This window comes from Botryllus schlosseri, chromosome 3 (assembly GCF_051294905.1).
Source record: "Botryllus schlosseri isolate E-star chromosome 3, Bs_hap1, whole genome shotgun sequence".
NCBI lineage: Eukaryota > Metazoa > Chordata > Ascidiacea > Stolidobranchia > Styelidae > Botryllus > Botryllus schlosseri.
Window position 1 is genome coordinate 35554408 of NC_137238.1, and position 12225 is coordinate 35566632.

At 41.8% G+C, this 12225-nt stretch overlaps 1 protein-coding gene and 2 non-coding genes across 3 annotated transcripts in view; 2 read left to right on the forward strand and 1 right to left on the reverse strand.

The window, feature by feature from the left end:
* Nucleotides 1-9183, forward strand: part of LOC145436564 (uncharacterized) — a 37998-nt gene extending 28815 nt beyond the window's left edge. Inside the window, exons 6-11 of the mRNA XM_080313925.1 lie at nt 4910-5008; nt 5672-5773; nt 7186-7278; nt 8271-8345; nt 8924-9025; nt 9098-9183. Coding sequence (XP_080170051.1) covers nt 4910-5008; nt 5672-5773; nt 7186-7278; nt 8271-8345; nt 8924-9025; nt 9098-9183 — 557 coding nt within the window. The remainder of the gene's footprint in view (nt 1-4909; nt 5009-5671; nt 5774-7185; nt 7279-8270; nt 8346-8923; nt 9026-9097) is intronic.
* Nucleotides 3501-3572, reverse strand: Trnam-cau (transfer RNA methionine (anticodon CAU)). Its single transcript has one exon. It is a non-coding gene; the product is annotated as a tRNA-Met (tRNA).
* On the forward strand, nt 8071-8143 carry Trnak-uuu (transfer RNA lysine (anticodon UUU)). Its single transcript has one exon. It is a non-coding gene; the product is annotated as a tRNA-Lys (tRNA).
* Nucleotides 9184-12225: the final 3042 nt, after the last annotated feature.

Sequence of the window (12225 nt, forward strand, 5' to 3'; positions counted from 1 at the left end):
TCATGGACATCTCAATGATGTTGACTAAATTTACGGCTTCAGAACGTGCTAATTAGACCTAGTTGTAGGCGAAAGCGGTATTATCTAGCAACAAGGTTTAAATGAGTCGCCTCCGGCGTTTATTGACCGTATTACTCGTATTCTCGTCATGCAAAAATTATGCATGTATTAGTATGAAGCTCAGATGCAGCAAAGTGTCTGAGACTGCCTGTAAAAATGGTGCGAAGCAGCGACTCTAATTTCCCGGCTTATAGCAAACAACGACGCTGAAATTTTACTTCAGACGCAGCAAAGTGTGTGAGACCGCCTGTAAAAATTGCGCGAAGGTACATTTCTCGGCTTATAACAAATAACGACGCTGAAATTCTACTTCAGATGCGGTAAAGGTAATGCGTTTGGCTATATAAATTGCGCGAAGGTGCATTTCTCGGCTTATAGCGAATAACGACGCTGAAACTCTACTTCAGATACAGCAAATGCGGCAAAGTCTGCGCGAATAGCTGCATAAATTGCGAAAAGCTGCGACTCTAATTTTTCGGTTTTATTGCAAATACCGATGCTGGAATTGTACTTATGTCACATAGAACTCGGACACTATCGATGAAATTCACATAAAATCATGCGTAGTTGATCATGCGAAATGTACGTATAATTTTAATATATAACAATAAAACCGCGAGTGTAAAAATAAAAGTTTGAAAGTAGGAATAGGCGAAATCCCATTTTATATTAATTAATTACAGTCTTTGCGAACATACCTAGTCCGAAATATACAAAAATTATTTCTCGAAAGTTAACGCACTAATATTATCAAGACGCATTTCACTAATACGTGCGGCAATGGGCGGATGATGTGGCAAGGGGTGTCCTATAGGTGCGGCAATGGGCGGATGATGTGGCAATGTAGGCGTGGCAATTAAGGCGACGTGGCCTTCTGGGATTGGACGGCGTATAAGGTCGATGATATCACTACTCCTACAGTTTTCAAGAAACCTCACAATGTTCGCTTTAAGTTTTGATGAGTCTGCGCACAGTCAACAACTCACTGCGCTGACCCCTGGACAACAGTGCGTATCGACTAAAAAAAGGTAATAACTTCGGATTTGTTGTGCGCAACGTAGATTTTCTGTGCGCAGAGACCGTGTCAGCACTGCGCACGTGCGCAGCTTAGAGGGAACATTGCACCTCACTCAGCTCTACCGGTAAATGTGTTTACGTGAGCAGAGAGAGGATAAAAATTAATCTCAATTTACATGCAATTCCCGATGATATTTACCAATTCAATCATTAATTTGTGAAATTTTTCGCGCTTTGCGCGACTAGGCGAGAATAGCTGCCTCAGTAAATGGACACCCAATGTAGATACCTAATAGGTTTTCAGCAAATAGAGAACAGCCTAATAGGGGTCCGGGAGTGAAGTCCCCCGGAAGCTTGGTTTATCACCCGATGGGGGCCCATGACCAACGTTTTTTGTTTGGGGGGGGGGGGGGGGGGGGGGGCTGACGAATTGCTGTTACGGCCCTGGTAACGAATAATTGTACCTGCGGGCACGCCCGAATATGTTTAATTATTAATTACGTGCCCTTTATCTTCCTATACAACAGCTCACTCAGTTCATCGCGACTTATATATGTAATTACCACCTATTCATTCATGCATTATAGAAAATTTTGGTACCTAGGGCGACCAGGCCACACAAACTTTGCTGACCATCGAAATCACGATAGGGGGTTCGTGGGGGCGAAGCCCTCGGAAGTTCGATTTATCACGCTATGGGTGCGCAAGGCAATCGTTTTTAGGGGGTTGACGAAGTGCTGTTACGGCCCTCCCTCTTACTCATTGTCTTTATTACATTCCTTACATTGTGAAGTTGGGGAGGGGGGCGCTGGAGCACGATAATTTTTGAAAGGGGGCGCTGGAGGAAAAAAGGTTAAGAACCACTGGTATAGTCCCAAACTAATGAAAATGTAAAAAAATGGTCAAATTTCACGAGCTATCCCATGAAATTGCAAGATGTCTACGAAAACGATGCAAATCAAATTTGACTCAATTCCAGCCAGTAGAAGCGAGGTTATTCGAATTTTTCATTAATAATTCTTGGATTACCCACTTAACAAATCCGCGAATTTCAACTCCGATATCTTCGCTTCTACCAGTTGGAATGAATTCAAATTTGTTGTGTGTCGTTTTATTGTACTACTTGGCAATTCTACGGGGTATAAAGTAAAATTTATAGCCAATTCAAAATTTCCCAACTCTGATAGCTTCTCTTCTACTCATTCGGAATTGAGTCAAATTTGGTGTGCAACGTTTTTCTTTAGACAGCTTAACACTTTTAGCTAAGCTGCGAAAGTCGGATAAAAAGTTATTTTGGTCGTTAAGATATAATAGAATAAATAGATCCTGAAATTTGAAAAGAATGAGATGTATGTTCGACATTGAGCGGACATTTTTGTGAATAAATACGCTTTTGAGTGCTAGGAGAGTGGCGCAACGGAAGCTTGCTAGTCTCTTAATCCAGAATTCGATTGATCGAAACCATATTCTGCTGTGAAATACAGTTCTGGTACCACGCATTGTGGTCGCGATAGATCAGGCTCGAATTCAGGTCACGGCGGCTTCGATTTTCTTATTCCGGTCGGAACATTGAATGTCTATTTACTGAGAAATGGGTTAATTTTTAGCTATGCCGTCACGAATCTTTTATTGTGACGACACAGTCGATTGACATTCATAATTGAAGATGTAGAGTAAACATGGTCCCTTCGACGGAAAGGGCTTTCCATCGCTCTCATAAACAGACCAAAATCTTTATCCAGCATGACTACGTCGCTATGCAGCACTTTCACGCCTATTCCGTACCAATTATTTTTTTCTACGTGCTATAACTGTCGAACCTACGAGAAATTTGAGGATTCCAGCGACTCCATATCGTGTACGTCGAGTATATTGGGTACAAATATCCGTATAGGCTCATACTACATGCTATTCGAAGTATTTACACAATCATGTCGTATTATATTTTCAAAAGGCATTCTTTTAAACACTGTTTAAAACATGTTTTGAACAAACTGTTTTACAACACCGTTTGTTTTAAATGTAGCGAGGTATAAGTGTTGGAATTATATCTATCTTTCATAGTAGCTGTGCATCGCCATCGTGCTATTTAGGTATTATCATTCGCGATCTGGACGACCCGATTTCGCAACTTTACCATCTTCATGAAAGCTGCTATATTTCCCTATTTCGAAAGCTTTGTCGGCAGGCAATATATGAGTAGAATATTGAGATCTCTTCCAAATTAACTCGACTCTTGATCTACGGATAGCATTCTATTAAAATGAAAACCGTAATTGAGAAATTTCGCCATATTGCGTAATTGCGCGAAATCACACTTACGACGCTGATTGAAAAAAGTGAGTCTGCTGTGACCAGGATTCGAACCTGGGTTATCACGGCCACAACGTGAGGTACTAACCACTAAACGATCACAGCCAGCGTAGCAGAGGATGGTTTCGATCCATCGACCTCTGGGTTATGAGCCCAGCACGCTTCCGCTGCGCCACTCTGCTTGCCATCGGGTGAATAAGTTATCGTGAGCCTGATCTATCACTGAGAGAAAGGAAGCATCATGTTGGACTGACGAAGTGGTATCAGGAAGCCAAACGTCTCCAACAAGAAGATTTTCAGCTTTGCCAAATTACATCGGAATTAGAATTATAGCTGTTGGCTACACCAGTCGTTCTCACCCTTTTTGTATTCGCGGGCCCCTTTTTGTACCGTCACGGACCCCGCGGACCCTCTCAAGTTTTTGTACAAAATTAGCGCAATTATCGTGCAACCGTCATCTGTCTTGTGCAAATATTAATTGTAGGCTAGTGGTAAACAGTCACCGAATGACGATTCTTGAAAATAACATCGCACTATAGGCAGAAATTGGGTAGACTTTTGTTATTTCGACGCGAATTTTGCAGATGTATTTAATGCCTTGAAAATCCGCGTCTTCGATTTGACATGCACGAGTGCCGAAAATCCATTTTCACAAATATATATTGATGGCGAATGTAATATAAACGATCAGCGCTTCCGACGACAGCTGGTGGGAGTTTTTTATGAACATATCACGTCCAGCCTGTATTCATTTCTGTCTAGCATCTCATCTTGCACTTATTTAATGGTTATATCACAGGAGAAAATGGATTTCGTGGCGAGGTTTCAATTCCTTCGTTGAGACAGATTAAGAAAACAATTCGACTGTTTACTAATTTGCTGAGACCGACAGTTCCAAATTCAAAATGTTTTGCAAACATCGCGAAGTCACCCTGTTTGACCGTGCTATCTCCAACATTTCATTTTTCCACAAACCCCAACAAAACATATCTAACCAGTAACATGTTTGCATCGACACTCGTCAGGCTATTGGCAATGTGACAATTCATATGAGTTTGCACAGTCAGATATTTCATCTCAGACGACCATTTTAATGACGTGAGTCCTAAAGATTTAGCAAATATTAACGGAAACTGTCTCGTGCTATTTATAATTAGGAAAAAAATAAAAATTAGGTTATCAATCATTTTGGAAATTTAGAGGTTTAGTGGACTCCAGGGGTCCGCGGACTACCGGTTGAGAACCACTGGGCTACACTGTTTAGGATTAGAATTAGCCTAAGGAATTCCCCAAAACCTCAAAATAGAATAAATTTCCGAATTAGAAATAAATAAAACGAACATCAAGATCAGTCCACGTCAAATAACAGCTCATTCTTATAAGCAAGCTTTACTCTGTTCGCACGATGCAGAACTTCTGTAACATTCTCGGGAAACCCAGTAATTAGATTCGAATTAGTATTAGATCAAACCACTCATAAATTAGACGATGGTGCAGGAAGGTGCTTTTCTACTTTTAGAATCGCCAGCAATGACAAAGGACCTGGTCAAGCCGCGAGCGACCGATGAAGCCCCGCATCGCGCAGAAGTGAACACTAAAACCACTACCGCTAAAACTAGTAAGTCGAGTAGGTTAGTTGCAGTGATTACAGTATTGTGGAGTCGATAACACGGTCACTATATTATAGAACTTAAATCTGAGTTTAGTGATATCTCGCGACTCAAGCCTCACCCATCAAAAAACATCCATTTGTAATATTAGTATGCTACGTTTTGTACGGGTATGTATGAAAAGCGAACGCGTAGAAAAAAAAATCAATTTAAAACTAAAATCAATTTGAAATAAACATGTTTAAATCATGGCCCACGGTGGATTGGCATTGTCAATCCGAAATCTTGGGTAAATATGGTTCCTTCAACGAAAATCCGACCAATATCACAAACAGACCAAAAATATTTTTAACCAGGACTACATCGTTATGCAGCATTTTGACGATCGGCGGTCATCATATTCAGATCATTCATTCCGTAGCAACGATCTACATCTAAGTGCTATAACTGTTGAACCAAAGGCGATTTCGAGGGTTCCAGCCACTCCACATCGTAGGCTTGTACGTTGACTATATTGGGTGCAAATCGTCCGTAGGCTCACACTAAATGTTTTTGAATATACACAATTATGGCATTATTATACAACGTATGAAAAAAAACATGATTTTGTTTTTAAACTGAAACTGACTAGCGACTTCTATGACCATCTCCGCATATAACAATATTCGCAGAATCTCCTGCAGACGGTGAAAGCCAGCTTTTCGCCTCTCAGCAGCGCCAGACTGGCGATACGCCTTCAGCCACTAAACGACCAGACGTGATTATCGATTCCAGTAAGTCAAGGGGCCAGACTCCAGCAATTAGATATTTTTAGTGGTCAAAATAGACTAATTATTATACAAGATGCCGGTAATTGAATTCTATTTTCATTTGCTAACTATTTCAATGTTCTCATTCAATGCTAATCTGATTGCTTGGTTTTTCTGTAAAGGCTACATAACTGTATAGTGCGAAACTAACCCAGCTTGCTGTACAGTAGGGGTCTTCAAAAATGACTTTTTTCTCAAATCGTACTGGCTACCTGATAAAATTGTCAGGTTACCTAATTTAAGCCTACACACCAAATCTGGTTCAATTCCAACTAGTGGAAGCGAAGTTATTGCCGTAGAAAAATTTGGATTATCAATGAAATAGTATTTACGGTGACCAATTCCTTTACCACTTATTATAGTGGTGTCTACCAGTGTTGGGATCAAGTCACCACCTTCGAGTCACGAGTCATTTCGAGAGTCAAGTCAAGTCAATCGATTTTCGAAGGTGACTCGAGTCAAGTCAAGTCACTTGATTTTTGGAGGTGACTCGAGTCAAGTCGAGTCAAGTCAAGTCAAGTCACGAGTCAAGTCACAATTCAAGTCAAGTTGCCTTTTCGAAGAATGAGGCATGATTACGTCATTACATTTTGCTAGCTGTCTGAAATACAGATTGAGTGGTCATTGACTCGGAACCGATGAACGAATATAGAGCTAAATATACACGAAAGAAGGCGCTGTATCGCTCACATATGCGTAGAACTGTTATACTGCTAAGTAACTGCATAGCCTCAGTTTAATGTTACCAGCCAAAATAGAGAAACGAATCGATAAGATGCAACATATTACCCATTTACATATTGATATGAGACCCTTTGGACCCGCTGAACAGTATATAAACTATATTCAATTTCAAAAGTACTTCAATTTCAATGAAACAAGAGGTTTGGCTAAGGTAAGAACAGAGAACAGACATAGATATTTTGCTATTCAATTACGTCACTACTAGTTAACGACAGCGTAAGCCGTAAGCTTCGATCACTTCGTTTGTGGTGAATGTATTTGTGAGAGAACACCGGAGGCTTAGGAAACACACGATCATTGAATGATTCGGCGCTCTCACGGGCTACACCTGCGTATCGCGAACAATCCGAACATATGCAAGATACAGTGATTTCTATCGACACCGATTACTTGATGACTTGAAATTGACTCGTGAATTTTGGTCCGAGTCACGAGTCAATCCACATTTCTGAAACGCCGAGTCAAGTCAAGTCAAGTCATTTTAGGTAAGTGACTCGAGTCAAGTCAAGTCATACTAAAAAGGTGACTCAAGTCTGACTCGAGTCAAGTCATGACTCGAGTCATCCCAACACTGGTGTCTACTACATGAGCTATCGAATATAAAATGAGCTTCGCCATACCTTCCCCTACAGCACCAGGCGGGAAAACAATGGCGGGCGTCGTAGGCACGAAGTCTACTGAAGATACCTCATCCCCACATTCAGGTTCTCGCGAAAGCTCAACTGGTAAGATCTTACCCACAGTCATGTAATTTATTACTCAAGATCAAGATGATCCATGATCAAAATGCGGTCCATGGAATATATGAGCAATTGAGCATGCGACATTACGACATGCGACACTTCGGCATGCGACAATTTGGCATTAGGCACACGAGCATGAGGGTTAAATTTCGGGTTAAGGGTTGGTTATGGTTGTATTTAGGGTATAGGGTTATCGTTATGGTTGGGGTTAGAATATATAGAAAGGTTAAAGTTATGTTTCGGATTCGGGTTAGCTTTGGGGTTATAAAGTCACATGCTTACGTGTCCCATGCTCAACTGTCGTTTCCACTGTGTCGCATGCTCATATGTTGGACAACCCAAAAATACACCAGAAATGAACTGAATGTTTCATTACACCCATACCCATTCTAAGTCTATCATGACATCGTCCCCGATTGCTGAAGTACTTATTGAAGCAATTTTCATACCGTTTTTATTCTACGTACCCTTGAGTATCACTGCCGACTTACTTTTGACCACATCTGCTTAGTTGTCTGTCAGTAAAGCACTAAAGCCATACAATGTGAACACCCAATGTCCCTCAAGCTGCGCGGCCGCGCACTACTGACAAAGTCACCGCGCACAAAAATATATGTGCCGCGCACAAAGAAGCCGACCTTTTTTAGTCGTTACGCACTGTTGTCCAAGGGACCGCGCAGTGAGTTGGTGAGTGCACGCAGACTCATGCAAATTTAGAGGTAACATACACCTAGACGTAAAATTAATCAACTTCAATCTCTTGACTTCATCGCAGCCCGGTTAGCTCAGTCGGTAGAGCGTTGGACTTTTAATCCAACGGTCAAGGGTTCAAGTCCCTTATCGGGCGCATTATATTTCACTTTAGCTACTCTAATAAAGAATCTAGGCCTATACTACCCAAATAGTTCTGCAGCCTTACAGCTCAGTCGGTAGACCGATGGAATATGAGTATATTTGTCCAACTTTATTTACAGCCTCCTCCACCGAAAAGAACGACATCAAGGCAACGACGAAGCATCCCGATAGCAATCCATTGGATATGACACCCGGTAAGTGTAACTTTCGATACTATGAGCGTCAGATCCTAGAAAGATGTTGACTGAGCAAGTGAGCATTGAGCACAGAAGGCACCATTATTGGTAAGCTGAAGCGCGGAGAAGACACACGGCACACTATAGGAGACACTACGCGCGTTTGATATCATATTTCGGTCGATTTCAAGTATCTCTTATTAATTGGCCGTGAGATCCAGCAGCTTGAATTAGAGGCGCCAACATGCCATGGCCGAACAATGGTAGGCTCACATATCCTTTATGAATAGGGGGTGGTCAAAGTGGTAAGCATTGTTACTCAGGTCGAAGTAGCAGTGTTGTCGTACTCAATTACAGGTATATAAATAACGATTTCGAAGACACGACAAAATGCTGCAAGCGGAAGTATAAAATATGAAAAGTGTGTAGTTTCGAAATGTGGAATTGGTATTGGGGTCGCATCAGTTTAGCAGTGAATGGGTTGCTATTTCAAAATTGCTAAATGGATCTTTGTGACTAACACAAAACGACCATAATGGCACTTAAGCTGCAATCCACAAATAAGTATTTTAGACCACAAAATATCTGCCTTACAGCCGATGGAATTAATCCTGCAACCGACAGTAGCGAACATACCGCAGACGAAATTACAGTTACAGCAACGGCGCCTAAAGGCGCAAAAGGCATCACAACACCAGGTAAGCATCCAGTCCAATCTACGATATGAGCTAACGAATATACAAAGAGCTCGGCCGTACATTTACCTACAGCACCAGACGAGAAATCAATGTCCGATGCCGTCAGCATTTGCCATTCTCGTGCTTATGAGAACGAACACTGGTATGATGTAACCTGAACTTGATTATCGTTTTATTTCGTTCTAATTAGGAATTGAGAAAAGCGGAAAATATTCTAGTTGTCCAATTCTGCCAAGACCATGGGTAGCCAACCTTTTTTCTAGGGCGTAGTCGTAATGAACAAGCTGGACGCCAAATACCCACGTTGAAGTGTCTTTGGACATTTCTGGTGAACTCCGGACAGACCTATTTAATGATATAGGCGTACTATACGCACCAAAGTCGCTAGTGGTGACTGCGTGGTCATGTTAGAATTTTTTTCAGTTTCACTAATGAGTCTCGTCATTAATATTAGTAGTTTTATATATTACCATCAAAATGTTATCCTTTCTTAGCCCATGTGATCAGATTCACTGGTAAAGTTGATGGTGTTTTCTAAAATTTGGGGAAAGTAGAAAAAATGATTCGTCTTCGGGTGGGCCAATTGTTATTAGTCACTTTGTTGCATGCCGTTATTTCTTGCCTCCCATCAGGATTTTTGGTATAGTTAGGAGCATACGATTGAGAGTTTGTATTTCAATATGGGGCGTATCATTTTCTTCTGCTGTTCGAATCTGTAGGCCTACTGTGGGTGCTGATTGGAAATGGCGCTACTATAGATTAGAATCCAAAAATGAAGTCACATTGAATCGCGTGCAGCTCGAAGAAAATTTCAAGATCTCTCAAGAAATCGGGAGTCAATTCGTAAATTCAAATTGCTTGTCGACGGCCGTCAACCCATACTTAGTGAATAACGTGTCGACGGCCGCACAAATTTCCTGGTACGGCCGCAGGTTGGCCACCGCTGGTCAAGACGAACCAATTCCTATTCTCCGCAGTGACATCTAGCTGTGTCCATTCAGTGGCAGACATGCACCACAATTGAACTGAATGTTATAATATACGCATATCTTTTCTACGTTAATCTTGATCTCATCCTTGACCGCAGATCGATACACAATAAACCAGGTCTAATGTCGTGGTTATCTTATGGTTACAAATGGCATCATAATGTTCAAGCGATGTAAGCATATTCACTTCGACTTTGCCTGCCACACATGCCACATCATTTTGTCACTTTTCTTTTATGCTATCTTCTACTACGTTTCATTCACTGTGCATGCGTGGCAGCCCACCCATTAGGGGTGTGTGAGCAGCACCGTAACTGCCGCACCCCAAACCTCCCAATTGGGGGGGGGGGGGCGAGCTCGATGGGGGGCCCAAAATTATTTCGTGAATTAGCACAAATCATAGAGTGTTTTTTGAAAATCTATGCAATTTTTTCAAGATTTTTTCGCGCTACGCGCGAATTCGAGTAGCCATTTATCTTTATTATTGGGTATTGGGCCATTACCGTGCCACGACCCACCATGACCTACAATCAAGTTTTAGGCCATATAACATGCGACTCCAAGAAATGTGCCAGAACGATTGGCAGCGAGAAAAGCTTGCCCGAAAAGGTCTATGTATGCCCTTATGCAGACCAAAGACTTCGGTATATATACAAAATACATATAGGTTTAATTGTTCATAGGCGCCTAAATGACTGGCGCCGAATGTTCCCGTCTTTGCAATCTGAACCTCGCATTGACAAATACCATCCCGCTGGGAACAATTTTATGCCACGAAGAAATACCAATTTGCAATCGTGTGCGTCTATTAGTTAAGAAGCCTACGTTTGGGCGGTTCTATATTTTTTGATGTAGCAGACTGGAAGTCACGAAAGAACATCATGTAACGAAGTCATATCAACAGTTCCGCCCGCCCGAAGATGTTTAATCATTATTTACGGGCCCTCCCGTTTTCAAGACTCTTCACTCAGCTCTACCGGTAAATCTAATTACGCGAGTAGAGAGGACAATAAATTGATAGCATATTATATATGCAATCGCCGATGTGATTGACCGATTTTATCATGAATTATCGAAAATTTTCGCGCCTCGCGCTGGCTCACAATACAGTACAGGTCATTTCGTGACAAACGCGAACAACGTGATGGGGGTGGGTGGGTCGTTTTATCACCCTATGGGAGCCCAACACCCACGTTTTTTGGGCCTGACGAGGTGCTGTTTCCTTCCTGCCAACGGGTATACACCCGAAGATGTTTAATTATTATTGAGTGGTCCTACCTTTTCAAACTCACCTCACTCAGCTCTACCGGCAAATCTGATTAAGTGAGTAGAGAGAAGATAAAAATCGATAACAATGTCTGCAATTCCCGATCATACTGACCGATGAAATCAGGAATTCTAGAAATTTTGCGCGCTTCGCGCGCTTAGGCGACAAAAGCTGATTCACTGAAGAAACTCCCAATGAATATGATGAACAGTGGTAAACAGTGTATCGCCGGAGGGGGGTCTGGGGGGCGAAGCCCGCCAGACGTTCGGTCTATTACCCTATGGAGGGCCCAAGAGCCAAGACCAAAGTTTTTTTGGGGGTTTACAAAGTGCTGTTACGGCCCTGTGTGTGAGTAATGATGGTTAGTTGCTATTGTGATAGTACTGTTATTTCTAGGGCCGCCAAGTGTCTAACGTTGACTACGTGTAATGGACACTTGGTGGACACATGACAATGCATGCGCCCTTCTTGTCTGAACTTGCTGCCGTGAGGACGTAGGAATAAAGCTGTCTGAAAACTATTGTGAATCTATTTACATCGACTATATTAGGAGGTCTTCCGCACATGCCTCTTCTTCACATCTTCTAGGCACAGATGGGTATCTGATTTGAAAGAATACTTCAAGTCGTTTCGTAATCTACCTATATCTTTTTCTATTAGCGTAATGTTGTGGTGCGTTGAAATGATTAAATGCACAAATAGACCGAACAAGAAATTGCAGGCCGTCAGAATTTCAAAATTGATATTAGCTTTATTGTATAACAGCAAATTGACCTTCTCTTGCTTAGCTACAGATGATGCAAATACAAAACCTCATGTAGACACCGAAACGGGTCGGCTGACCGAAGTTCATTCTACAGTAAGCGAAGAGCCTGGCGCAGTTGAGCCTAAAGCTACCAACAAGCCAAGTAAGTTGGTCGACAGAATGTTAAGTTGTAGTTTTT